The 26,709-nt window shown below is 49.0% G+C and overlaps 1 protein-coding gene across 5 annotated transcripts in view; it reads right to left on the bottom strand.

Annotated features, from left to right (window-relative positions):
• Positions 1 to 12: 12 nt before the first annotated feature.
• Positions 13 to 26,709, bottom strand: part of NECAB2 (N-terminal EF-hand calcium binding protein 2) — an 86,756-nt gene continuing 60,059 nt past the window's right edge. For 2 of the 5 annotated variants that reach the window (XM_075101701.1, XM_075101703.1), the window contains exons 4-13: positions 25,712 to 25,737; positions 22,123 to 22,220; positions 5,579 to 5,715; positions 2,487 to 2,605; positions 2,233 to 2,351; positions 1,386 to 1,442; positions 1,125 to 1,237; positions 707 to 784; positions 256 to 347; positions 13 to 100 (exon numbers count right to left, since the gene is read on the bottom strand). In XM_075101701.1, the coding sequence (XP_074957802.1) occupies positions 72 to 100; positions 256 to 347; positions 707 to 784; positions 1,125 to 1,237; positions 1,386 to 1,442; positions 2,233 to 2,351; positions 2,487 to 2,605; positions 5,579 to 5,715; positions 22,123 to 22,220; positions 25,712 to 25,737 (868 nt within the window). In that variant the 3' untranslated portion in view covers positions 13 to 71. The remainder of the gene's footprint in view (positions 101 to 255; positions 348 to 706; positions 785 to 1,124; positions 1,238 to 1,385; positions 1,443 to 2,232; positions 2,352 to 2,486; positions 2,606 to 5,578; positions 5,716 to 22,122; positions 22,221 to 25,711; positions 25,738 to 26,709) is intronic. The other 3 variants (XM_075101704.1, XM_075101705.1, XM_075101702.1) reach the window with 2 other exon arrangements.

Here is a 26,709-nt window from a genome sequence, read left to right as displayed (position 1 = left end):
CCCAGCCATGCAGGGGGTCACGACCACCCCATAGCAGGGACAGGTGCTGGCAGGCTCCATGGCACCAGCAGTCACTCTCGGCTCAGAGTGCACCAGGCAGCTGCAGGGGAAACAGCACCACAGTGTCACCCCGCACCACCCTGACCCTCCCTGTCCCACCCAGCCCAGCCCATGATGCCCCCCACCCTGTGCCCCCTTGCCCACCCCTACTCTCGACTCCTTGTCCTCCACCCCACAGGGCAGCCGCCCTCCTACCTGGCACGGCCACACTGGAGATGGCCTCAGGCTGGCTCAGCGTGTCCACCTTGACGTGCTGGAAGCCCTTGCAGGTGGCACTCTGTAGGTGCCTGCTCCCGGGTGGGAGAGAGTGAGTGACAGCCTCCCCTCAAATCAACATCCCAGCCTCGCACTGCAACCCTGTTGGCTCTGGCAGGGGCTGGGTGCCAGTAATCCCACTCACCCTCCCCTTGGGCAAAGCACCCTGCCATGGTTCAAGACAGAGAGAACTCCCATCTTGCATGTCCAAAGGCAACGCCAGGTGGAAGATGCACAGACCTCCCAAGCCCCCTGTCCCTTTTACAGTGACAGACAGATCCTTGCCCCTGACATCAGACAGGGGACAGAGCTTGGGGCGCAGCAGCTCCAATACCTCTTTGTGCCTGAGCATCCCACCCCAAAATGAGCTTTTTTGCACCCCCTCCCCTACCTCTTCCAGTCCTCCTCAGTCTCCCAGAACTCATAGATGATGAAGGTGACCCCGTCAGGCAGCTTCACTGCAGTGACACTGGCAGGAGTAGGAAGAAGGGTGAGCCCCGAACCACTGGGTATCCCTCCCCCCCTTGCCTCTGCAACCACAGGCATGCTATAGGGTGGGCCACCGAAGGGTGAACCCAGCCCCAGCAGCGCAAGTTGGGGGGGTGGGGGGGCCCACCCCGGCACTCCCCAGTCCATGCAAAAGGGTTTTGGTGGCCGAGCATCACTACACCCCAAATCCTGGCTGTTTTGCTTCAGCCCTTCACTTGGTGGGGTGCCCCTTGCTGTGAGGGCAGCTGGAGACCCCCTGCCCCCACTGAACCCCTCAAGTCCCCTGGCCCCCACGATACGCAGCTGCTGGTGATACCCACTGGAAGCAGTCCCTCTCGCCAGCCACACTCTTCAGGTACTGCTTCAGGGAGACGCAAAACTCGCCCAGGTGCTTGTGTGACACCGTCATCTCATCCCGCACCAGGAGGAGGTACTGCCAGGCCCCCCAAAACACAGTGGCATGTGAGACCCAAAAAACACAGTAAGCCCCACTCCCCCCCTCCCCCCTCCCCAGCCCCAAGGCCAATGCCACACTGCAGGGACACCTCAGCACCAGGTGGGTGGTGGCCTGCCAATCTCACCATGCAAGCCGTGCTCTCGCTGTCCGACAGCCGCTGGTGCAGGTCAAACCAGAGAGTCTGGGAAAAAGGGGAAAAACAGGAGTGGGCTGAGGCTGTGTGTCCCTCCCAGGCCAGTGGGTTTCTGTCCGCAGCACTTGGCATGACGGCTGTGCCCCCTTCTCTGCACCGGATGGCTCTGAGAGCCATTTGCACCTTCATGCCTTCCCATCAGGACCCTCTGCAAAAGTTGGTCTCCCAGTGCAGCCAACACCCCTGACACCATGTCCTCACATCAGCCCCAAACAGCTGTCACCTTTTCAGGGCCCCTGAACTGTCCCTGAGGTGGCAGGAGCAGGGGTACCCATCCATCCTCAGTGCCCACTTATGTCTTCCCAGCCCCAGGCACACTTGTATTTCCTCTGGCAGCCATGATCTATATTTTTGTGCTCTCAACCTTCATGGCACCTCTCTGCCCCCATATACAGCACCACCTTTTCCCTGTCCCCTTCTGCCCTGAAAGAACAAAGCAGGAGGATTTCCTGCACTGCAACATTTTCTCCGTCAGTCCCTAGGTGGAGTAAGGCTACCTTTGCAAGAGACGTTGCCTTCTTCCTTATGTTTTTTTCTTGTTTAAATAAACTTACAGTTAATCATTCCACATTCAATAGCTGCATCAGCTCATTGATCGTAATATCCTCCAACACCACCACCAGCAGCAACCCAGCATCCACCCACAGCCTGTGCACACTGTGGCACAGGGATGGGCATGGCCACTTCTTGGTCACCTCCACCCTAACCGTGGCAGGGAGGTGGTGGGGCTGCAGGGACACACAAGGACAGCCCCACACATGGAAATGCTGGTCCTTACCTTGTCCTCCAGCCTGCCGATCAGCTCAGCCAACCTGTTGATCTGCCCCTCCAGCCCCTCCACCTTGGTGTCAGGGGAACCTGTGCAGAGCCAGGAGGCAGTGATGGAGTGAGAGGCACCTGTGGGCATCCCCCAGGAGACCCATTACCCTCCAGGGAAGTCGAGCATCACCCCCATGCTGCTGCTGGGACTGCAGCTCCCTTCCCCAAGTCACCCCAGGCTTCCAGTGCAGCCAGGAAGCAACCATCACCTACCAGTCTGGAAGGCCTTCCCGTGCTCCCTGGAGACCATCCGGCTGGTAGGAGAGTAGCTGGGCATGGGGCTGTCGTACCAGGTGTCCATCAGGCCGTGGCCAGCTTTGCTGGCGTAGTGCCTGCAACCAGAGAGCATACAGGCCATCAAGGAGGGCAGAGCCAGGCACGGCGTGAGCCAGCCCCAGAGAGCTGACACTGGAGCATCCTTTTTGGCAACTCTGCCACCAACATCAGAGAGCAGTAGTGCCCACACCATGCCCAGGCAGCGCAGGCTTCCCTCCTGTACCACCCTTCAGCATCACCTGGCATGGGGAGTGTGTCAGAATTGGAGCAACATCAGTGGGCTGCTCCCAGCAGCCATCAGTTTTCTTTCCTGCTTATGAAACACCACAGCAGCCCTCCCAGCATCTCCTGCAGCTCTTGGGGATTACTCCACCCCTAGAACACTGGACATTTGGGCACCGGTGGTTGTGCCCAGCCACCTGTCCTGGTTTTGCAGTCAGGTGTCGTTGGTGACTAACACATGGGAAGAATTGCTGTCACGCAGGCAGCACACAAGCTGCCCATGCCCAAACTGCTGCCCATGAGCAGGGCAAATCTGCCTGCCTGGCAGCCTGGCTGTGCATCCCAGCAACAGGCTGCAGCTGTGGTTCTCCTGGAGAATGGAGGCACATCCAGTGTAGCATCTCCTCCACCTTGCTTCTTCCTCTGGGGCTACAAAGCCCATTTAGCCTGGCTCATTCTGCAACACCACTTGGAGAAAAGGAGCATGTGTGTGTGTCACACACATGTCATGCATACAGGTACCCCCAAGACATCAATGACCAACCAGCCTCAGCTTCTTTGTGGTCCCCCCACACCCTCGTTCATTTGCAAGCCAGAGAGGATGCGAAGACTTGCCAATCCAGCAAGGGTTTGCAGGTGCCACCCACGTGTGGCAAGATGGGAATAGGTTTTGGGAAGGATGACCCCTCTCTTTCCTTCTGCCTCCAGCAATGGGAAGTCTGAGCTGCAGAGGGGGAGGCTGAGCTGCTTAAAGTGTTTTCAGCGTTTCCTTCCAGTGACAACAGCTTCTTGCTGGCTGCCCGCTGATGGATGTGTCCAGGAGGCCCTGCTCCTCTTGACATCTCTTGCCAGCCATGCAGCTCCTGGCTGGAGACAAGAGCTGGGAGCTGACGGGCAGAACACTAGCCAGCACCACCCCTGCCCTCCTGTCCCTCCGACAGCACAGCAGCCAGGTGCCCTCACTATGCCCCCCGCCCCCGGCTACCCCAGGCAATTTTGGCTGGCTCCTTTGGCACCAAGGGAGAAATGTCTGGGCTGCTGTTGTCCCCCAGAATCAGCCAGTGTGGACTTGACCATGCACCTGGGAATGGGGTAGGCAGATCTGGTCCTGAAGAACATCCCAAAGACATGGAAGCAAGAACAGTGATAAAGGTAGCAGGAACATCTCCATTGCTACAAGCTGTGCAATAAGCCCCCTGCCAGCACTGAATAGCCCCCTGTCAATAGGCAGGAAATTAGGTGAGAACAGAGACAGATTTCTTTTTAATCACAGTTTAATGAAGTGTATCAGGCTTGGATGCTCTGCTTTTGCACTTTGTTTTACAGCCTTTTATTTTGGTGCTGTTTAGACCACCTCTTTGTCTCCATGCTGTTTCATGAGATACTTTTTTGTGGTTTTGTTTTGGTTTGGTTTGTTTGGCTATTATCACCATGAGAAAACAACTACAATACTCCTCATTATGAACTGGGCCCACACGTTGGCAAATAAAAGCCAGCAAAGTTTTTAATGGGCTCCAATTGCTTTGTCTGATGTTGGTGTTGTTTCTTCCTCATTGTTTCCCAGGAGCTCTTACTTTTTCCACGTTTTGTATAAGGTTTGCCACAGGCCAGTGGTTTCCTTCCAAAATGGGGAGAAGGAAGTGATGTGGGGTGATAATACCCAGACCATTCCCCCTAGGAAAGCTGGTGAGATGTCACCAGAGCTGCCCAGGGTCTCAGTGAGTCCCAGGCAGCCACAGCTCCTGTAAGACCAGACCACTGCTGCCTGTCCAGGATGCAAATGGTGCTGATGCTAAAACCCCAGATGCCAAGACCTGGCTGCAGTAAAGCATTTGGCCACATTGACCCTTGTGGTGTCCCTGTGGGGAGCTGGGATTTTCATCCTCTGTGGTCCACATGCCTTGGCTCCCTCTGCCAGCCTGCGGCTTGGGGAAGCCAAGGCATCCCCATGAGCATCCCATGGCCTCTTGTGTGCAAGTATGGCAGGAGAGGGATTTGCTTCACCAGCATCTGATTAACAGTTTCCATGGCAACCTGTCCTGCTTACAGCCAGTTACAGGTACTCCTGGGAGGCAGTGACACTATGACACCAAGGCAGGGCTGTGCTGAGGTTTGGGCTCTGCTGCCCGGTACCCCATATATTTCAGCCCTGGCAGCACTTGAGAAATCTCACAACTGTCTCCACTGTCTTCTCCAAGCTCAGTAGCATGCACCAGGCTGCTGGGATGGGGACAGTCCCCTCAAATGGGACCCAAGGATGGTGATACCTGCCTCCAGTGCGTAAGCAACTTTCGCCCCTGTGGATGATTTCAACCACTGGGTGCCCCAGCAGGAGGGACAGCATCCCTGGCACGGGAAGCCACCCTCTGTGGGCTGTCCCTAGAGCACCCCAGACACAGCCACCCTGCTGCTGGTGCCCCTGTTTTGCCCTGGATGGGACAGGTGGCTTTGCTTGGAGAAGCAGCCCTGTGCACCCAGTGCTGCCCAGCCTGGTCCCAGGGTGCTGACCTGTTGTTTGCATCCCACCCTGCACCACTCATGGATGAAGGGGTCAAGAGGGACCCCTAAGGCTGCAAGAGAGTAAGGGACAGGGCAGGACAAAGTAGCCAAGGAAAGCCAGAGAGCTCTTGGGAAGCCAAGAAGGGAGGCAAAGAGAAAGGCAGCCGCTCGCCTGGCTCCCCTTTGCTCCTGCACACTGTCTGTGGCATTTTCCTTCACCCCTCTGAACCATCCTTCTGCTCTCCCTCCACCCCCCTTGCACCAAAATCAACTGGGAAGCAGAGAGGAGGGCAGGAGGTACTGCAGACCTGGCAGGGTTGGTTTGCTCGTCGATGGCATCTACAGCACTCTCCACAGAGCTCAGCAGCGACTGGGTCTGGTTTGCTGTCTCCTTCAGCAGGAAGCGGGTCACAAACTGGTCCACGTTGCTGCCACTCTCATACACCTGCCAAGGCAGACACCGAGCATGGTGAGATCCAGAGCCAACGACTCAGTGCTGGTGGGCGCCCTGGCTGGTGCAGCTTCTGTCCAACATCACACACGCAAGCTGGTCCCCTCCATGTCCCCAACTGTAAAAGCCACAGGAGGAATAAGCACACACTGTCCCACCCCACAGGAAGCATATAGCCCCTCCAGCACCCATCACACCTGGGACAGACACAGAAGCTGTGACAGAAAAGAGCATGTGCAGAGGTACATCAGCATTGCTTTATTTAAAAATAAATAAAGCAATTCAAAGAGATGATTACCTAAAGCTCATAGCTGCTCTTTACCATGATCTTAAATTACTATTGCCTTGCAGGGTGAGAGACAGCGGGTGCAGGTATGAAAAGTGGCCCTTCCTGTGCTTTGGAGACCACTACTCTGAGATCTTCAGCATGGTACTTAGTGCCTTCGTCCACAATAATATGGTCAACTCACCACTAAAGTAAAAGGGTTGCTATGGTTAATATGGTTGTCACTGGGGACCTGCAAGCTGAAGATGCTTTAAGCCATCAGCGGAAAGCTCTGGCAGTCCCCACCCAGCCTCCTTTGTGTCCCCTGCTGCGAGACAAGAGCCCCAGCATATTCTGGTGTTAGGGTTTTTTTTCTGAAGAGGGAGAAAAGGAAAGTTCTGGTTGTGTGGAGACAGAGGCAGGATGGAGGCAGCCTGGGGAGCAGGAATGCCTTCAGCAGGAGACAGGCTGCTCCCAGGGAGCTTTGGTGGAGGAGGACGAGCTGTTTTAGCAACAGAAACTTGTGGGGTAATCCAAACCCTCCCAAGACAAAAAACACTTAATAAAATGTTTTAACAGCACAACTCATCTGCTTAAAGCACCCAGGGCCCCTTCCCCAGCACAGCGTTGCTGTGCCCTCCCCATGGCACAGTCCTGCTTATCCACCTCCTGTCAACCATCAGCAGAGGTGGGACACTGGCACAACTGGACTGACACTGGCACAACTGGACCAACCCCGACACAACTGGACCAACACCAGCACAACCAGTCCAACACAATCAACACTGGCCCGACGCCACTCCAGCCAGTCCAACACCAGCCAAACTGGTCTGACCCCAGACCAAGACCAGCCCAGCCAGTCCACTGGCTGCACCAGGTCTGGCTGAAGCTAACCACTCAGCATCAGAGCTAAAAAATGTGTGATGAAGAAAAAGGCTCCTCTAAATTCGAACTCACTAGCATCACTTTTTCCCCAGAATCCTTCCATCCCATCAGTGCCTGCTGGGTCAGCATGTGGCCCAGGCAAACCCCTGCCAGGCAGCCCTACCCTGCATGCTGGCACCTCCTGGCACAGGACTCCTCCAGGACTCATGACTTTTTGGTGGCAGGAGACCAGGACAGATGCTACTGGCTCCCTGCATGCTGCTGGCAAGGACCAAACTCAGGGGTGAAACTGGTGTGGTCCCAGCACCACCAGTAATCTGAACACACAACGGCACAACATGACTACCCCAAATCCCGGAAGCAAATTATTCTTGTTTTATGGTGAAGTGATTAACAAGGGTTATTTCCATGGCAACCAGAGCAGCTCCACAAGAATATGAAAGGCCTTTATCTCCTATTTTAAATCATAAAAGAAGAATGAGCTGAAGAAAACCACTTCTGGGGAAACTAGTCACAGAGCTGATTTCTTACCCTTGATTTGGTAGGGGAACATGAGTTTCTTGAGGCCTTCTTAAGCATCCAACTAGCATGGTGGTTAATGACTTCTCTCTAACACAAGAATCTTGCTCCTCTCCCCATCACAGTGCTGTGTTTCTGGGGGATGCACATGACATGGTGATTACTGCTGGACGGTGATGCTGAAGCAAACTGCCATGCAGTGTGCCATATTCAGCATCTCTTGCAGCTGCTCACTGTAGCACCTCACTGGGTGGCAGGGAGGGAGATGTAAGGAGGGCAGGGACCAATATGCGGCATTGCTTTTTCACCAGCACAGCCCATCCCAGGACACTGGTCAAATGGAGATGGGACTGGCTCAAGGCACTCCATGGGCTGCAGCAGATCTGCATGACGACCAAGCGCTGGGATGCTCCTTGGGTTTGGGGGGTGCAGTTCACAGTGCACACAGGACCCTGCCACCTTTTCAGCCTTTCTCCAAGCAGGACCATGCTCCCCTCCGTTGCCCCAGTGCTCCCTGGCACAGCCCATCGTGCTCCACTAACACCACCATTACCCAACAGCCAGGTCAGAGGGAGGAAAGCCAGCATCAGTGCAGGATACAGGGACATGTGTCAGATGACTGGGCAGGAGATGGCCCGGGGGGGAACCTCCATGGCCAGGAATCATCCAAGCCTCAGAAACACAACCCTTAACACTGAGTGGTCGCCTCTGAGTTATCACCTTCTTCTATGGCCTGGCAATGCTTGAAAACAAGGTCAGCCAGCTTAGAAAAAGCCACTGACCTGCTAGTTGTTAACAGTGAGATTCATAACACCCTGAAACCAAGCGCAGCTGGTGCAGCACCGCTCATCCATACGAATGAGCATGGGACAATGAGTGTGATGGAGCACTGTCCCCATCCAGGCTGCCTCAAGACCACCTCTGCCTCACCAGGGGGAATTGAAGATTGATGTCTCCCTCATTCTCCTCTTCAGGATTTTGCCCTATTTTACCAGGGAGCAAAGCAGTGGGCTATGCCACAAGACCCTGCAGCCTCCTGGGGCTGGCTGTACTTCCATGCCTGCTGTGGAGGTGGTTGCTGCTGGGCATTTTGGACTGGGACACTGGTGCCACCATGCCAAGTGTGGACATCTCCTGACAAGTCCTGCCCCATTTTCCCTTGCCCCATGTAGGCAGGGGGAGTGATGAACAGGTAGCCTGGGACTGTGGATGCAGCAGCTGGTGGAGCACTGCACTGGGCTCCCTCCATGGGAGGCACAGGCACCACCATGAGACAACTAAAGAGCAATAGAGACAAGAGAGTGATGTGAAAACATTTGCTGAGCATTGGCTTGGGAAAAAAACTTGAATGCAGTCATGAACATTCCTGGATAGCTGGACGATCACTGTTCTCCCTAGAAATATACTCACAACTCTCTCAGAACGTGCAACGTACACTATAAATATGTGCCTATTATTTCCAAGCATCATATACATATACACACAGACATACATGTCACATCTAAACAAATCTGTACAATTCAACATCAAAGTACCTCACCCTTCATCTTCCTCTGCCTGCACACTTCAGAAAAAGCCCCACACTGGATCAAATCCACCCCTTCACCCAGGCACTTATTTTATCATTTAATACATCTTCCACTATCCACTTTCTGGCTAAGGAGGGTGTATTAAATCCATAAATCTCCTTGGCAAAGACATATCACTGCATCTGGGATCTGAAACAATTTCTTTTGCAGTTCCCCTCCTCCATGGCTGCCCCTGCCTGCAACCTGCAGCCTGCCGTAATGAAGGCGTAACTATATTAATCAGGTGCTCGAACAGGCTCTGCTATAATTACAGACAAGCTTTGATTAAATCTCACATCCAGCCCTGCTCTGATTGCTGGTGCTGGGCTTTGATTGCTGCGCTGTTCCCCTGGGCTGGGGGCTACATCCCTCCTCATGGATTTAATATGGACCTGCAGGCCTCTGGGAGCAGCCACCACTAAACATGGAGCTGTGCAAGCTCCTCTGAGTAGCTTATTGGATTATTCTTTCGATTAAGAGCGCAGGTTTTCTGGGACATGATTTGCCCTGCCAAGGGTGGGGCCTGGACACTAGCACGGGACTGGCTTGTGGGCTGCACCCAGGTCCCTGTGCCCCAAGACCCCCACTGCTGCTCCAAGCACTATTGTGCTGCAAAGACAGAGTAACTCCCCATTAATCTACCTTTCCAGTGAGATCTGCAACACCCCTGCCTTGTCCTCTTCTCTGATAATGATCCATACCACATACCATATTCCCCACAGATGCTCCAAGCCCATCAACTGATTTTACACCCACTCCGTGCTGTTTATCCCGCACTCAGTTTCCCTTCCAGAGGTGCAGTAAGTGCACCACTGCTTTTCCATTTCAATCCATACATCAAATAAATGGGGTAACATGCTGCTATTTACCTCCACTTTTCTGCTGTTCTCCAAGACTCTATAGCCTGTCTCCTGCAAATCACAGAATCATAGAATTGTTTGGGTTGGAAGGGACCTTAAAGATCATCTAGTTCCAATCCCTCCTGCCATGGTCAGGAACACCTTTCACTAGACCAGTATGCTCAAAGCCCCATCCAACCTCACCTTGAACACTTCTAGCGATGGGGCATCCAACAGCTTCTCTGGGCAACCTGTTCCACTGCCTCACCACCCTCAAAAGGAAGAATTTTTTCCTTATATCTAATCTAAATGCACCTATTTTCAGGTTAAAGCCATTACCCCTTGCACTACATGCCCTAGTAAAAAGTCCCTCTCCAGCTTTCTTGTAGGCCCCCTTCAGGTGCTGGAAGGTACTCCTGGAGCCTTCTCCAGGCTGAACAACCCCAACTCTGTCAGCCTGTCTTTGTAGGAGAGGTTCTCCAGCCCTCTGATCATCTTCGTGTCCCTCCTCTGGACTCGCTCCAACATGTCCATGTCATTCTTATGTTGGGGCCCCAGAGCTCGACGCAGTAGTCCAGGTGGGGTCTCATGAGAACAGAGTAGAGGGGCAGAATCACCTCCCTCGATCTGCTGGCCATGCTTCTTTTGATGCAGCCCAGAATATGGTTGACTTTCTGGGCTGCAAGCACACATTGCTGGGTCATGCTGAACTTCCCATTAACCAACACCCCGATGTCCTTTTTCTCAGGGCTGCTCTCAATCCTTTCTCCACCCATCCTGTATTTGTGCTTGGGATTGCCCCAACCCATGTGCAGGACCTTGCCCTTGGCCTTGTCGAACTTCATGAAGTTTGCACGGGCCCCCCTCTCAAGCCTGTCAAGGTCCCTCTGGATTGGCATCCCTTCCCTCCAGTGTGTCGACCACACCACACAGCTTGGTGCGTTAGCAAGCTTGCTGAGGGTGCACTCAATCCTACTGTCCATGTTGCCAACAAAGATGATAAACAGCGCCGGTCCCAAATCCTACCCCTGAGGAATGCCACTCGTCACTGGTCTCCACTTGGACATCGAGCTGTTGACTGCAACTCTTTTGAGTGCGACCATCCAGCCAATTCCTCACCTAGCGAGTGGTCCATCCATCAAATCCATGTCTCTCCAATTTAGAGACAAGGTCATCATGCAGGACAGTGTCAAATGCTTTGCACAAGTGCAGGTAGGTGACATCAGTTGCTCTTCCCTTATCTGCCAACACTGTAACCCTGTCATAGAAGGCCACCAAATTTGTCGGGCACAATTTGCCCTTAGTGAAACCACATCATGTCCTTATTTTCCATGTGCCTTAGCATAGTTTCCAGGACGATCTGCTCCATGATCTTGCCGGGCACAGGGGTAAGACTGACTGGCCTGTAATTCCCCAGCTCTTCCTTTTTTTCTCTTTTTAAAAATGGGGGTTATGTTTCCCCTTTTCCAGTCAGTGGGAACTTCACCAGACTGCCATGACTTCTCAAATATGATGGATAGAGGCTTAGCAACTTCATCCACCAGTTGCCTCAGGACCTGCAGATGCATCTTGTCAGGTCCCATGGACTTGTGCACCTTCAGGTTCCTTAAATGGTCTCGAACCTGATCTTCTACAGTGGATGGTTCGTCATTCTCCCAGTCCCTGTCTTTTCCTTCTGTGACTTGGCGGTGTGGCTTGAGCACTTGCTGGTGAAGACTGAGGCAAAATAGTTGTTGAGTACCTCAGCCTTCTCCATATCTCAGGTAACCAGGTCTCCTGTTTCCCTCCAGAGACGGTCCACATTTTCCCTAGGCTTTCTTTCATCACCGATGTACCTATATAAGATTTTCTTGTTGTCCTTGACATCCCTGGACAGGTTGAATTTTAACAAGGCTTTAGCTTTCCTAACCTGATCCCTGGCTGCTTGGACAATTTGCTGCCACACAATTTCCTGATCAACCCTTCACATGCCTTATGTGAAGAGATTGCTCCTTTTGAAAAATCGTATTTATGAAGGTGCAGGCTATGCCAAGTGATGTCTGATCACACAGACTGGCTCCAGGTGCTACAATACAAGGCTGCAAGAGTATGCATAGTTAAATGTTGGGATTTCATTACCGAACTACAGCCTATAATCTTGGTTCAGTTTTAGGAAAAATCATACAGGTGATTCCCACATTCATTTAAATCAGTTTAACACCCTACATCAAGACTTGTTGGATGGATGGATACTGGGTACAAAGCTATGCCTGCTGGTGCAGAGGAATACTGGGGTGTCTGTGAAGATCTAATGCTTTTTGCCAGGCCAGTAATTCCAATAGCTCTGAAATTAAAATGAAGGTGGGTTCCCCCCCTCCCCCCCCCCCTTAACTAACTCTGGCCATTTGCCAACCCAGCTGTGACATTTGCTCTCAGGAGCTGGGTCTGAAACACATGGGCTCAAAGGCTTTTCAGCAGTCTCTGGGGTTATCCTCTAGCAAATGTCTTATTTGGCACTGCAAAAACAAGTCATTAAGAAGACCAGCTCCAAAGGAATCCTTTCCATTGTCTTATTAAAACATTTGTCAGTCTGTCCTATGGAGATTTAAGGAGGTTTGATCTTATTAATTCCACCCTGAAGAGTCATTTCCTCCTTGCTTTTCTTGAGAAGTTAAAACATTTGTGGAGATAATACAATAATTGCTGCTCAATGAAACCACTTTGTGCCAGAAGCTCTTGGGGGGGCACATCTCCAAGTCTGCTCTTTTCCATCCAGCTAGTCTATTAGTTCAAGGCTAGAAAGACTTTGGCATGACAGATACTACCGTGCTGCAGAGTGTTTTGCTGGCAAGCCTTGGTTGAGGAAAGAGCGTGGTGGCCACCAAAGAGGCAGAGGAATGAAAAAAAGCATCTTTCCCTTTTCTACATCCCATGCCATCTGGCCTTGATATCTGCTGCTGCAAACAGGTGGCATCTGCAGTTAGGGGAAAACATAAAAGCCTCATTGAAAGGAGGGCTTCAAGATTTCTGCAGGGGATGGCTCTCAGAAGAGCCTCAGAAAGTGTCACTGTTTGACAAATGGGGGGACAAGCCAGAGGCATTGAAAAAAAGAGGGAAGGAAGGAGTGGGAAAAGGACAACTTGCTTTAGCCACTGGTAATTGTGGAAATATTCCCCAGTGCTGGTCAGTCAGCTGAGGTCTAAGCCCCTAATCCCATCCCTCTCTTCACATCACAGGCTTTTTAGGTGCACCTTCCCACAGACAGTGGGTGCACACACAGGGCACACGCTGCTCAAAGACCCACCACAGCTATTCCAGCTTTCCATTTCAATATGCACCTGCCCCAGATCTGCTCAAATTCTGGCCCACATTAATGAAATGCACTTTGGATGTGTTACCTGTGCAAATCACAGCTGGGATTTTGGTGCCCTCAAGTGCTCGTACTTGCCAACACCGGCATCATCCCTCACCAGGCATTGCAAACTGATGCCTAAAATGGCTCTCATGGCCGTGTTCCTGTGGGTATCAAATGACCGGGGAAGATGATTTTTGATATTGTTGAGGACCTCAAAGCATCTTTGCTGGCATTCTAAAGGTCACTATTTAGCTCATTAAGACTACAGGATGTAAAATATAAATGATTCTGTGCCACCCACGAACTCAGACTCCCCCTGTGACGGGCCCTGTACCTTCCCTTTGCCTTGCAGGGTTACAGCCTGACCAAGGAGGTTTTCCAGCACTGGATTTCAGCAAGTTTGGCCAAACTGGCTGACATTTACTAAGCCTGGGGACACTGACGGCTTCTTTAATTTTTATTAACTTCAACCACCACCAAAACACGCTCACAGGGTGATGGCACTGAATTGAGGAGGCTTTTCAAACAGAAACCAAAGCCAATTTTGTTTTACCCACACTCTTCCTCCAGTTAAAAAAAAAACAACCCAACCCAATGACAAACCCATTGCCATGCCATGAAACACCCCTGTCAAACCTCATCCCAGGATGACAGAGAAGTTATCTTCCACCCACTCACCCCTTTAAAAACCAGACATGTATCGCTCTGTATCCTCTGAGTGGCTGATTAAAATTCGTTGCTCATAATTGCCTGTTTTCTTCCAAGAGATATTTTCTTATAATTAGAATAACACTCAGACCTGCCTCTTGCTCCTTTCCCTCTCCCCGACTCTTAAATGCCTTCAAAAGCAGAGACACAAAACTGATTGCCTGGCACATAATCAGTAGAAGAAACCTGAAGAGAACAGCCACTTAAATAGCTGATAAATGAAAGCATTAACATATGAAAGATCCTCAGCCTTCCTGAAAGGGCTCTAAAAAAAAGAGACACCTGTTCAGATAAAAAAAAAAGAGGATGGCATCACATGGGTTTTAGATGTCTTTTACTATAAAATTCTCCTTTTATAAATCTCAGCTCATGTTTGCCTTGTTTGGTCCTGGAGGTCTCCTGCCATGGACCCTTGCCAAGCAATTTATCACAGAACTTCCCTCTTCTCATTTGAAAATCCCCTTGCTGCAATATAATTCCATCATTCTCACTGTGGCCATGTGGATGTGAAGGGCATGTAACTGTTGGCCTATGTGTGTGCTATACAGCACATGCCCTGAGGTCACCTATGGATCAAGAGGCATATGGTACTTTTGCACCCTGTCCACTTAGCAGGCAAAGAACAAACTTGGAAACAAAATATGGCCTCCTACTTCTGAACACCCTGGCTATAATTAGCCTTTCCCTTCACACAAGTTGCTAATTAGCTGGTTTTAGTATCCACAAGACAGTAAATTAATACATATTTTATTTCAGATTTCCAAGGAAAGTACAGATTTTGTTTTCTAAACAGGACCTACTCAAAAGACCCTGCAGACGTAACCGTGTGGGATGGTCAAGCTGCTGAAGTCTCAGCCTGGTTGTGCCAGCTGGCTATGTGTTGACTTGGTCCCTGCCTTTCCTTTTGGTGGCTCCTTCAGTGCTGATCTTGGGCTGTTTGGCAAGACCACAGCACTGATGTCTGGTGGATATATTCCCTTCACCATCCAATTTATCTAGTCCCAGGAGCAATAGCCTTAAAATAGGAGGGAGGAGGAGGAAACCCATGTCCTACAGGAGGTCCATGAGAGCTGGAACCAGTGCAGCATGAGCAGGACCTCCAGAGAAGATGCTCTTCCTTCTCAGAGTCAGAGGAGGGACATGAATTTTGCAGTGACAGACAAGCAGAAGAGCATTGAATAAACACCTTTGTCTAAAAATAAGCTCTGAGAGAGACCTTCTTAAGATTCATCTCCCTGCCAGCCCTGCTGTTCTCCCCTGGCAGTCTGGCAGCCCGGCTGGATCTCACACACAGCCCTGTGGGGCTGGCAAGGAAATCGCTCCAGATGGCATCGTACAGAGAATCGGCTTTCTGGTTTGCATCAGAACAGAAAAGTTGGGGAGAATTCAGTTCTTGCAGAACTGGAGTAGCACTTTTTGCTTTAATGTGAGGTGCAATATTTTCTTAAGTTAATGTCAGAGAAGAGTTGCAGAAATACTTTCTGAGAAGCTAAACAAATATGCCTTGTTTCCTTTTAGATTATTCTTGAACTATAAAGTTCTATAACTTTTCCAGAAATCCACATCATTATTTTTACTATAGAAACTGATACTGAATTTGTTCAGAAATGTGTCATTCAAAATACACGGAAAGATGACTCAGCCTTTACTAATTCACCACCCCATCACCACTCCTTTCTTTTTCAGCCAAAACCATTCAGCATGAATACATCTTTAACTGCATTACAGGAGTATTTCAAGGCTGGCATTTCGTCATAAAATTACCCATCAAAAAAAGGGACATAAAAGCAGCTAATAATCCCTAAAACAACTCCTTCCCTGTCAGGGCAGATCTCTGTGTTGCAAAGGTGAGGACAGACGATGTTCTGAGTCCCCCCGAAAAGGCAAGCTGACCATTTGAGCAAACATCCTGACCCCTAAAGAAGAGCCAAATGCTTCCAAGGGGGAAGATGATGACAAGGTGCACAGGATCTCCTGGGGTTCAGCCACGTACAAAGTACCAGGAGATAAGCTGTTTCCATGTTTGGCAGAAAGGAAGCCAGAGAAGCTCTTCGCCAAAGGAGAGCCTGATGTGCGGTAGGGTACAAATTCGCCTAGAAGGAAAGATGATGCAACAGATGCACTGTGCTGCAGTGGTACCCCATGGGCTTCAAGCCCAGACCAGGAGACTTCAGCTGATGCTCACGTAACCACCATGGCTTGGTGTGAGCTGAATCAGGGCCAGATCACGATGTCTATGGGACGCCTGGAGCAGCTCATGCTGTTTGGGCTGGGCACTACCCAGAGCTGCTACCACCGTGTTGCTGTTACACCTGGCCACGGGCCAGCCTCCTGCTGCAGCAGAACACTGCTCCAGGAGCCTCAGACAGCCTTGGTGTGAACACCAAGTTTGTTCAGCAGAGCAGGAGAAAACCTGCTCGAGTAAAATGAAAGGATGAGATGAAGGATTAGCTGGAGGGTGGGAGGCAAAGATTATTTTTAAGGATTATTTCTACTGACTATTTTATCTCGAGGTGTCATCATTCAAAAAAGAGCAATATCATATTTGGCAGGTAAGAATGCAAATAAATGCACTCTATATTGCTGTTCTGGACTGTGCTATAAAACAGAAAAACCCCATCCATCATTTTTAGCATCCAAGACTGGTGGCAGATGGTGCTTGTTCTGGGGCTGTAACTGAGCTGCTCAGACAAGCTGTCCTTTGCAGTGTGCTGCTGGTGGCTGAAAGCTGGGGGAGACCCATGGCCATGCCGGCACCAGCAGCAGGGAGAACAGGTCTGCTCCAGAAGCTCCCACTGAGTCCCAGGAGCCCGGCATCTCTTGTTCACTGCAACAAAATATCATAAGGCAGACACAGGAAGGATGAATTGCAGCAGGAACAATTTAACTCACAAATAAGGTATGCAAACCTATTCACCCATGTGTATATACCTCTGAGCTCCCTAGTGCTGCTGGAGCATCAGCAGCTGGTATTGAAGGTCAGTACAGTCAATTTTCCCTTTATGATTTACATATTCTCTCATCTAAATAACAATTCTTGGGGGAAAATGTGTTTGCAGCTGGTTTGGGTACAGTAGCTGTCCATAAGACACACGTGTGGTATTTGGCACCCTGACACAAGAAGGCTCTCAGGGGGTGTGTGATGTGTCACCACTTGGTCATATTTCCACTCCAGGTCCATTAAATGAGATAAAAAGGATTTTGGCAAGTTATAAGACTGGCAGTGGAGCTGGCAGCAAGCAAGCAGGGAGTAAAACGCCATCTTTCACATCTCCTTTTGCTCTCCTCTGGGACTAAAGGTGACGCTGAACATCAAGCAAAGGGTGGTCCAGGGCCACACACAGGTCCTCAGGCCTTCTCTATAAATCCCTCCTGCTGCCCATTACTCTTCTTTAAAGCCAGTCTCTGAATGTCTCCTCCCCCTCAATTTGTCAGCACCCCCCTTCCATGCTCTGTTCACTCTATTCCTGGCCCTCGCTGAAGCAGAGCAGCACAGCCTTACCCTGCACCATGTTCATGACCACCAGAGAGATCAGTTCCATTTCATTTCAGTACTTCCATGGGGGGATGTTGCAATTTCAGCTCCAATTTTGGGCAATTTTGCTTTCCAAGCACTCCCCTTCCAGCTTGTACAGGACATACACCAAAGAGAGTCACCAGCACTTCTTGGACCTGTCTGGTGACCAGCAGGGACATCTCCAGGAAGGAACGATTTGACCTTAAATCAGAGCTGCTTCATCCTTGAGTGTGTTCTTCACTCAGCATTTTTGGGACTTCTTTGCAGCTTGCTTTTAAAGTTTGCCTCGCGCTAAAGGTCAGCCTTGCTAATGTTTCCATGCTCAGTGCTGCAAAATGCTTATTTGGCAAAAGCGAGGAGCAGAAGCAACCCCAGTGTGGCAAGTGGTGGAGGCCATACCTGACAGGAATGAGGCTAATTGAACATCTCAGGTTCAAAAAAACCCAAATGTGCTTTTTTTACCAAGCTAAAGCACATTTCCCAGGGTGTCTGGGTGAGGGTGTTGTTCACTGGTAACCGCCACCACAGCGCCGTCCCTCTGGCTCCCCAGGCACTGTCCCCCACTCCGCTGTCCCCTGCAAGCCTCAAGGGTGGCAGGGATGGTGGAGGCATCAGGTGGGCACTGTCCCACAGTGGGCAGTCCAAGGCAGGGCGGTCAGTAACTGAATTGAGGGACAGCATTTACCTGGCTCCAGTCCCCCAGCTCCCACCATACCCCACACCCCCTTTGACACCAGACACAAAAACCATGTCCTTCCTAGTCACATTGGTTTTGATATTTGCCAACTGCACTATAAAACAGTAAATGACAATTATATAAGAACATCTCCTGCTGCCAGCTTTTTTTAGATCCTGAAAGTTCATTTCCTTTCTCTCCAGTTTAACTTTGTGTTTCCCATTGTCATTGGCAGTCATTTCAACACAGCATGGACATCACTATATTAGAAAATTATTACAATGACAGATTTTGTTTTGCTGTATGAGACCTTCCACTACTGAATCTAATTACTACTGATACTTTATGAGCTCCTCCAGCACAAGATAATTGCTGCTTTCTCTTTTTATGAGCAAAAAATAATGAGTTGTCTTTTAAGGTGAGAAATATAAACAGCAATTAAATACCACGGCTATCCAGCCCCTCTCGTCAGCAGGCACCTCTCGTCAAAAAGCCAACACAGAAGGAGGCTAGGCTTCATTTATCTTTTGTACTGAATACTTCTTTTAACCAAGGGGAGAGGGAGTGAATAAGGAACACTTTCAAATGATCAATAGTTTTCTCCCACTGATGAAATGCTCATTGTAATACAGAGAAGCAGGAGGATCTCACAAGCAAAGCCATTTGCTCACAAGTCGCAGTGCTCAGCATCAGCACCAGGCCCTTTGCAGGATCCAGCCTCAGGGAAAAGCTGTAGAGACAGCATCAGGCTTGAGCATTGGGGCACAAACCCACACTTCGCTCCTACCAAAACCTGCTGCCCTGGCAATCTTTTCCCGGATCCAGTGTTTCTAAAAAGGTATTTATTTGCACGTATCTCCTAAACATCTTGACATCAGCATGGGGCCCTGGTTACGGCATCCCACATGGAGGACATGGGAGGGGACCCATCAGACTAGTGGGAACAAGCTGTGAACTTTCACCTAGATATGCTGACCATATACTGAACTTTTACTCAGCCACATGAAGGAAGGCCCCAACACTGGTGCAAACCAGAAAGATAAGGTAGTCACAACCATTAGCAGAAAGACCCCAGACCCAAATATTGCTGTTGGACTGAACCATTGTATTTAGGGAGGGGAACTTAGATTGTAAGGTGTAATTGCCCAGGGATTATTTTGTTTTCCAGAGGCACCCAGCTCAAGCTGTCTTTACTGCTGAACCACTCAATAAATTCATCTGGTGTATGTTGTATTGGAGACTCTGCTTCTGGGAAGCCTAGGGTCAAGCCTGAGGAGACAGAAAGCACCCAAGAGTGCATGAGTGTGAGTGAGGAGTCAAAAAGGGACACTTGTCGGCTCAATGGAGCTGCTGCTGCGAAGGTCCTGGCAGTTAAAGTCTCGGGTGGTGTGTATGCGACTTCCAGAATGCTGTGTGAATGCTCGGGCTGTGGCTTCTCCTTTAGCAGGGATATGGGAACACACATGGGCTGCAAACTTGTGAGAAGACCTCAGGCAGATTTTTTTATTGGTTCAGATTGTAAGAAGCCTTCTTCTGACACTCTGTTTTAGCAATCCTGACACTAAACCCAGAAAGTCTAGTAAACAAATACTTTTTTACTTTTTTAGGGAAAACATATAGTGAAAAAATCTCACACCTCAAAAAAAAAAAGCACTAATGATTTGCGCTCAGTAAAAGCTTCTGATGCTGCCTGGAAGTCTGTCCTATTTGAACACTGGAGATGAGTGTCTCTACCACCTAAACAGCTTATTTTCTGGTTTGGTTTTTTTTCTTTTTCCTTCAGTTCTTTACTTGAACAAAGCACCTGCGTTTGAATAATTCATTGATGAGTTTTATACCACTTTGCTCACAAAATCACAGCAAGCAGCAAAGTTTTTAATAAAATACTTCTTTGCCAGCTCCTCTCTGTGAAGGAGTCTTGCTCCATTTGCTCACTTGCCAAAAGTCTGCCAGGCAGCAAAGAGCAACACACCCCATGGGCTGATAAAATGGGGGTGATGAGGGGATGCTGGGGCAGCACTCTCTCTTCTGGCTTTAGCCATCTAGAAGGGAAGTGTCTGCATATGAGATGAAGAGTGCTTCAGTGTCATAGGAAGAAGATGCCTCCAGTACTCTGGATCTCCCCAGTTCCCTCCACACAACTGTGATGAAGTTGACCAGCTCAAGTTTAGGTAAATAACCTTTACTGATTGCAATTAAGGCAGGCGAATCCTGCCACAAGTTGCTGAATCAAGGAGAGAGAAAGATGCTCTTCTGATGAAGGCAGTGAATTGGGATTATGAAGAACCATCCTGCTTCTGCTGCAGATTTCTTATGCAAGGTAATAGCCTTATGGTCAGGTGCCTAATTTACAAACGGGGAATAAGCCATCTTCCTCTTGCAAAATACTTGGAGGAATTAGTCATAGATATTAACCTCACATTCAAAAAGTAATGGTGGAAGGCACCACAAATAGCAAGATGGAATGAATTACCAAGATATCTATTAGCACGTTAACATGTATTTAAAATACGTAGCTGGCAAATCTGACTGCCAGAAAATTGGATAATAATGAGGCATGAACAGACTCAACAACCTAATTAGAAAAAATGAACTACTATTGTTGTCCTGATTTTTTTTACCCTCTCATAAAGTTGATAAAAAATTCACACACACTTCAGATAGATCAGTGCTTGGCCAAAGACTTTGCCCTTAGTTTGTCATGGCAAGACACCAACATATGAAATATGTAGCTTCACTTTCTATGCTGCCCTCCTCACAGACATTAAAAAGGATGGATTTTGATCAAGCAAGGAAATCAGGCTCTTTACTCAGCAACCAGGGGGAGAGAAATTTGTTGTTTCCCATTCTAACTCCTAAAACTTCTTATCATTGCCACATCTTTAATGTAGAGTAATTTGAGTTTCTCCTTTAGCTGCAAAGATAAACAGAAGGCAGATCTCAATTTGGATTACTCAGAGGAGGGCTGGACTTGACTTGGGAAGTCCTTACAGGTGCTTGGAAAAAGCAAAACCTCCTTGGCTTCGTCCTCAGTGCACCATATTACTGCTCCCCAGTGAAGAGAAAGACTACTTTTCTCTCATTGTGGAACAAAAGAATGATGCAAATATGGCTGAAGGTAGAAGAGGGAGAAGGACTGATTGTTCTGAGGTAATAAATATCACTGATAAAGCCCAGCTACTTTAAGTGCCATGGAAAGGACAGGAAAATGTTCTCAAAGGAACAAGAGGTCTATAAACATTTCTCTCCTGGTAAGACACAAAATTAATGGTTTATCTGGTACATCAGCTCAGATTTTCTAGGTATTCATACATAAACTTCAATACGTGTCTTGATCAATGCCACTGTCTAGTAGTCCATTACTAACAGTATAATTAAGGTACATGGTAGATTTTTTAAGAAGCTGGGGGTACTCTGCACATATAAAATGGGACATTATGTCTTAGGTTTGGTGCCTGCATGATTCCCCTGTAGTCCTTCAAACACACAGCCCTCTAGTCTCTAACACAGCAGCTGCGCACATGAGCATTTCTGGAATTCAGGATGCCTTCCAACATGGAATCTGTATTTAATGGCAGCTCTATATTATGAGGTTTCCAAAAGCATTCCCAATGTCACTAACAAGAACTCATGCATTCAACATCCCACCCAAGAGACCCATGGGCTGTGTTGTCTAAAGACAATTGGAGTACCTTCATGCTTCAGGCAACACAGAGCATAAGCCATGGCAAAGCCAAGACCACCTGTCAGACTTGGGAAGGGTGCTGAGAAGATGCTCTGCCACAAAGCCTCCATGCCACCATCTACTGCACATGACATTGGCACCTTCATTCACAATCTCACCAAGATTTTCAAGATTTCTCTGCTGTTAACACACACACACACACACACACACACACACACACACACACACAAAATCCACTGTTGTCATGTTGCTGTGATGATCCACTTACTGCACAAATGCAATGGCATAAGGAGACAACACTGCTGAATAGGATGAAGACCTTCAGAGCTAGATGGTCTGTTAACATAACATTTGCACCATTTGCTCCAAGCCCATGGAGCACACAGTGCAATAAGGAGGACTCACCCGTTTGGTGTAGTCCATTGCCTTCAGGATGGAGAGGTTCAGTGTCTCCAGGGAGGCCAAGACATCTTCGTAGTCTCCCATGTGGTCAGCAAAATAGTCTGGGAAAACCGAGAGGGACATGATGGGAACTGTTGATATAACTTAATGCTTCAAGGCTACGTGACACAGCAAGGTCTATTTATTGGTGGAAAGAAAAACCTGGGAGGGTGGTTTCAAGTATACTTTTATATTCTATATCCTGAGCCAAAGTCACAGCTTGTCCTGCAGAGATGGGAAGTGGTGAAATTCCCATTAAGTTTGGGACCACTGTAAAAAAAGAGATGTAAGGCACAGTAGCTCCCATGGAAAATAGCTTAGCAGGTGCTTTATTTCCATGCCCACTTCTGCATTTGACTGTATCTTGGCTCTTTCCCTCCTATTATCAACACAGAAGGAGAAGTCTCAAAAGAAATCCCCTTTCCATTCCCTTGACAGTCTTTACTTGACAGTCAAGCATCCAAATACATGCAGGTTCACCCCAACTTGTATGAGCTGAGACTGACCTTACATATTTCTTTACATTTCACCACATTTGCCCCTCAGCCCACAGTCACAGGTTGCACAGGCTTCTGAGAGCAAAATACGCCTTGAAAGGAAGAGAATGGAGCTGAAAGCTGGGCCCAAAAGCACATGTTCTCCACAGAGGGGGAGTCCACACTTCCTCTGTGCCATCCTCATCCCTCCTGCAGGAGGGGTGATCCGTGCCAGGCTGCACCACAGCTCCAGCAGTGGCCAGACACAATCCCAGCTGCTCTTTACTGATGCAAAATACAGCCAAAATTGGCATGTTCCCACGCAGCCAATGGCTCCATGACAGATATGAGCCCTGGTGCAGTTTTGTGCATGAGCTAGAGAGTCCTGAAATTCACTGTTCACAATGGAAACAGTGAGAAGTAAAGCATAGCAGTGAGGTGTGCAGTGAGTTTGCAGTGTAGATGTGAAGTTACCAGGTTCCTGGGTGACACAGACTACAGCTAAAAGCTGTTCCTTAAAAGCCACTGGCGCCGTTTTCCTTAACACTAAGACACAAAGCTTCATACTGAGGTGACATCTCTGTGGAATGCAACAAGACATAAATTCCAGGAAACAATCCCACTAATTAGGTTCTTTTGGCTTAATTAGAAGTGTCTATTGCTATTTACAGCCTGAGAACATATCCAAGGGGAAGAAGATTTTGGCAGAAACTGGAATGTCACAGCATGACTGACATCAGCTGTTTGCTGTTCCATGATAAGCCAAACAGCTTGTTCTCACTGCAGCGTGTTTATTTGTGTCATTCTTATTACTTTACTTGGGAAAGAAAAACTGAGCAGATCTTAAAGGTAAAGATTTTTTTTAAGTCCTGAAATGAAAAGCTGGGCACATACATTTCAGGAGCAGTGAGCTGCTGTGGGCAGAGCACTGTCCTTAAGACTGACCAAGGAGCACCTGGGAGAAGAACAACATTGACTTAACCAAAGCATTCAGTTCTACTCTTTCAGCCTTATTTATTCATGTCAGCATCTGAGATGAGCTCTTCCTAGCCTACATGGTTCCTGCTCATGGCTCCCACACATCTGTAGAAAGCAATGGAATCAATGCTCAGGAGATGAGTATCACTGCAACCTGGAGCTAGTGTGGGAGGTGGTGGGTGCCCCCCACCCAACTCTCCGCAGCAAAGCCATCACCCACCACCCTGGTAGTCTGCAATGAGTCAATGTGCTTGTAGAGTACACCTCAGTTCACCGGACAGCTTGTACTGTTGGATGCAATGCCCATGTTTCATTTAAACTGAGAGGTGGCAGGTACAATTTGGTAGCTGTACTCACATTTTCTGGGTGTATTAAGCACTCCCAGCTATGACGGGGAGCTCCTCTGGGGGTAAGGGGCTACACAACCATGTTTAAGTCAGTCTAGGTGCTGTGATTGTTGCATTCATTGGCAGGAAAAAAATTCCCAGAACTTTCTAAGATGCTACCTCATACAGATTAAGCCATATCAAATTTCTCATATAAGCTGCAGGGCTCAAGAAATCCTTTTTAAGGTGCTCTCAATGTTTTACAACACACAACCCATTTCAAGAGCGAGACCACAGCTTCCATTTTGCCGAAATGAGGTTTTACCTTTAAACTAATAGAAGAGCAGCAAGCAAATAAGAAATTGCAGGCAAGGGCAGGTATTCAGCAGACGAGGGATCTTGCACTGATTGATCCTTCCTCTGGCTTCCCACAGGAGATGATGGGTTTATCTCCCTCCTCTCCTGGCAGCTTTGCCCCCAGGAGAGGTGACAGCATGGGTGACACTGGGTGGCAGTCATGTGATTTTCTGATTTTATCAGACTGATGGAGAAAGCAGGGTGAGGCCAAATAACAATGTTACTACCCCTGTATTTCCTGGAAAAGTTGATGGTACAAACTGTGGGGTTTTCGTTTTTGGGTCAGCTGGCAAGGAGACCTAACACAATGAGGAAGGAGTGATGGGAACAGGCCCATCATATTGTCAGCAAACTAAAAGGATTTTATGAAAGGCTTCATTTCTTGCATACCAAAGCAACAAGAAGTGGGGATAACCAGCTGAAAGGCTGCTGCTTTTGCTGCAGGTTTGAATGCTCAAAATCCTGTGGGGTGCTGCAGTGAGAAAGGCAGGGTGTGGGCAGGGGTTAAGTACACTGGGAGGAGAGAAACCCTAGGCAATGTCCTAGAGCAGGCAGACCTGCAGGCTGCAATGGACAGAGGGGTCTTAAAAGTATCGGGAATAATGCCTGGTCCTGGCACAGGTGCGCCGGCAAGCACCTTTCTGGCTGTGCAACCTGCTCCCAGCCAGACCGCTGAAGACTGCACTTAGCGGCAAATTGATGAAGACCTGCCGAGGTGGCTTTATACGTTCTGCATCCTGGCATGGTAAGGGAGGAGAAAAAACAGGTGAGCCCTCTGCAAGGCCACACACCTCTGTCTCCCCACCCCCTCCCAAAAAGCTGGGGCACAGGAAACTTTTCCCAATACCAAGTGTCCATGGAAAAATACACCTGAGTGAGCAGCAGGAGCCCCATGCACGAGGCACCTCCCATTGAGGCAAAGCCCGTCAGAAATCCCAGCAGGAAATATTCCCCTTTTGGTCAAGGTGTGGGATGAAAGTACCAGAGATTTTCTTTTCAGCCTTTAATTTCTGTAAGCTGTGGCAGGTGCAGCAGAGGTGATGTACACCTTAGGAAGCCTGCTGGGAAACACGAAGGTTTGCTTAAGGAGAAACATATTATGGGTATTGCAGAGGGATACTGGTTTATGGAACTTCAGAGTGGAGCTGGAAGCCATGACATTGTCAGAAATTAAACTCCATCTTGTTATTGAATGGGAGCCAGGTGCTCAGCTCTGACCCCGTTTGTGTTGCAAGAAAATGAAGAAAAGTTTTGCCAGTTTTCCTGTGGAATAAGGGGCGAAGTAGCAGAAGTGCTGAGGCACCCCAGCTCCACAGCCATCACAGCACTGCCAGCTTTGTAAAGGTTTCATGCATCCTTCAAAAGCACACATGCACATATCAATTGCTTTTGCCTGAAGAGAGAGACCGCACTCACCGCACAGCTCCTTAGTGTCCACATTGCTGGAAGAGGGGCGTGATGAGGCAGTAGAGGAAGCAGGAAAAAAAGAGAGAGAAAGATAATTTTAATGTAAAGGACAGACGAAGGCTACAGTTAGGATTTCTGCAGCCTTAACCCCAGATACCCACCTGCAACGTCACCCATCCCCTCAGCATCCCCGCAGCCACAGCCTAAGGAGAAGGCAATGGTTGGAGCCATTCAGGGCATCCACACACCTCTGCGTCTTTGGCATCTGTGCAGTTGGGATGGATTCATATGTTATTTTGGATATTCTCTGAGGAGAAAATAGGGACCTGTGCCTATGTGGGACCTGGCACAGCAACTCCTCTGCCCTCCTCCCAAATATCCATCCTGGCAAGGGACCTGATGCAGCACAGGAACGTGCTTGTTCCCATTTGCTCAGAATAAAAATTTGCAAAATTTACTTTTCTAGATGGATCAATTCTCCTGATTCTGCCCCTGTGAAGCATCCACGGGGCTGTGCACAGTTCCTGCCCGGGACTCCCTCTGGACAAAATTGCACAATTACTTCTTAATACATGAACATTTTTAGTTTATGTAACGACATCTCAACAGACAACCTGCTCAGGAAATAAAGATTGCTGCTAATCTCTTTGTGCCTCAGATTCCCACACAATTATTAGTGCCATTCAACACTGGAATGATCTCTTAATAGAATTATGTTTTATCAATCTATTTATGTCCTGGAAAGTATTTCTTTAACTAAACTCATCCCTGCTCTGTCTGACCTGTCAACATAAGTGGATTAGGGTAAGAGGTGTTTTCAATACGACTTCCATTAGCAGCTTCCTCCCACAGCCCTGCCCCAGACCCTGAAGTCTTCCTGACCACATGCCCATGCCTTGACCAATAGGTCTGCTCCCAGCCTGCAGGACCTGGGCTCTTCCCTATCTCCATGACCTAAGCTTTCACTTGCTGCTGGCCCTCTTTTGGGATGAGATATCCCTCTGAAG

This window comes from Phalacrocorax aristotelis, chromosome 8 (assembly GCF_949628215.1).
Source record: "Phalacrocorax aristotelis chromosome 8, bGulAri2.1, whole genome shotgun sequence".
Taxonomy (NCBI): Eukaryota; Metazoa; Chordata; class Aves; order Suliformes; family Phalacrocoracidae; genus Phalacrocorax; species Phalacrocorax aristotelis.
Note: the sequence above shows the minus strand (reverse complement) of the source record. Positions and strands in the feature narration are given on the sequence as shown.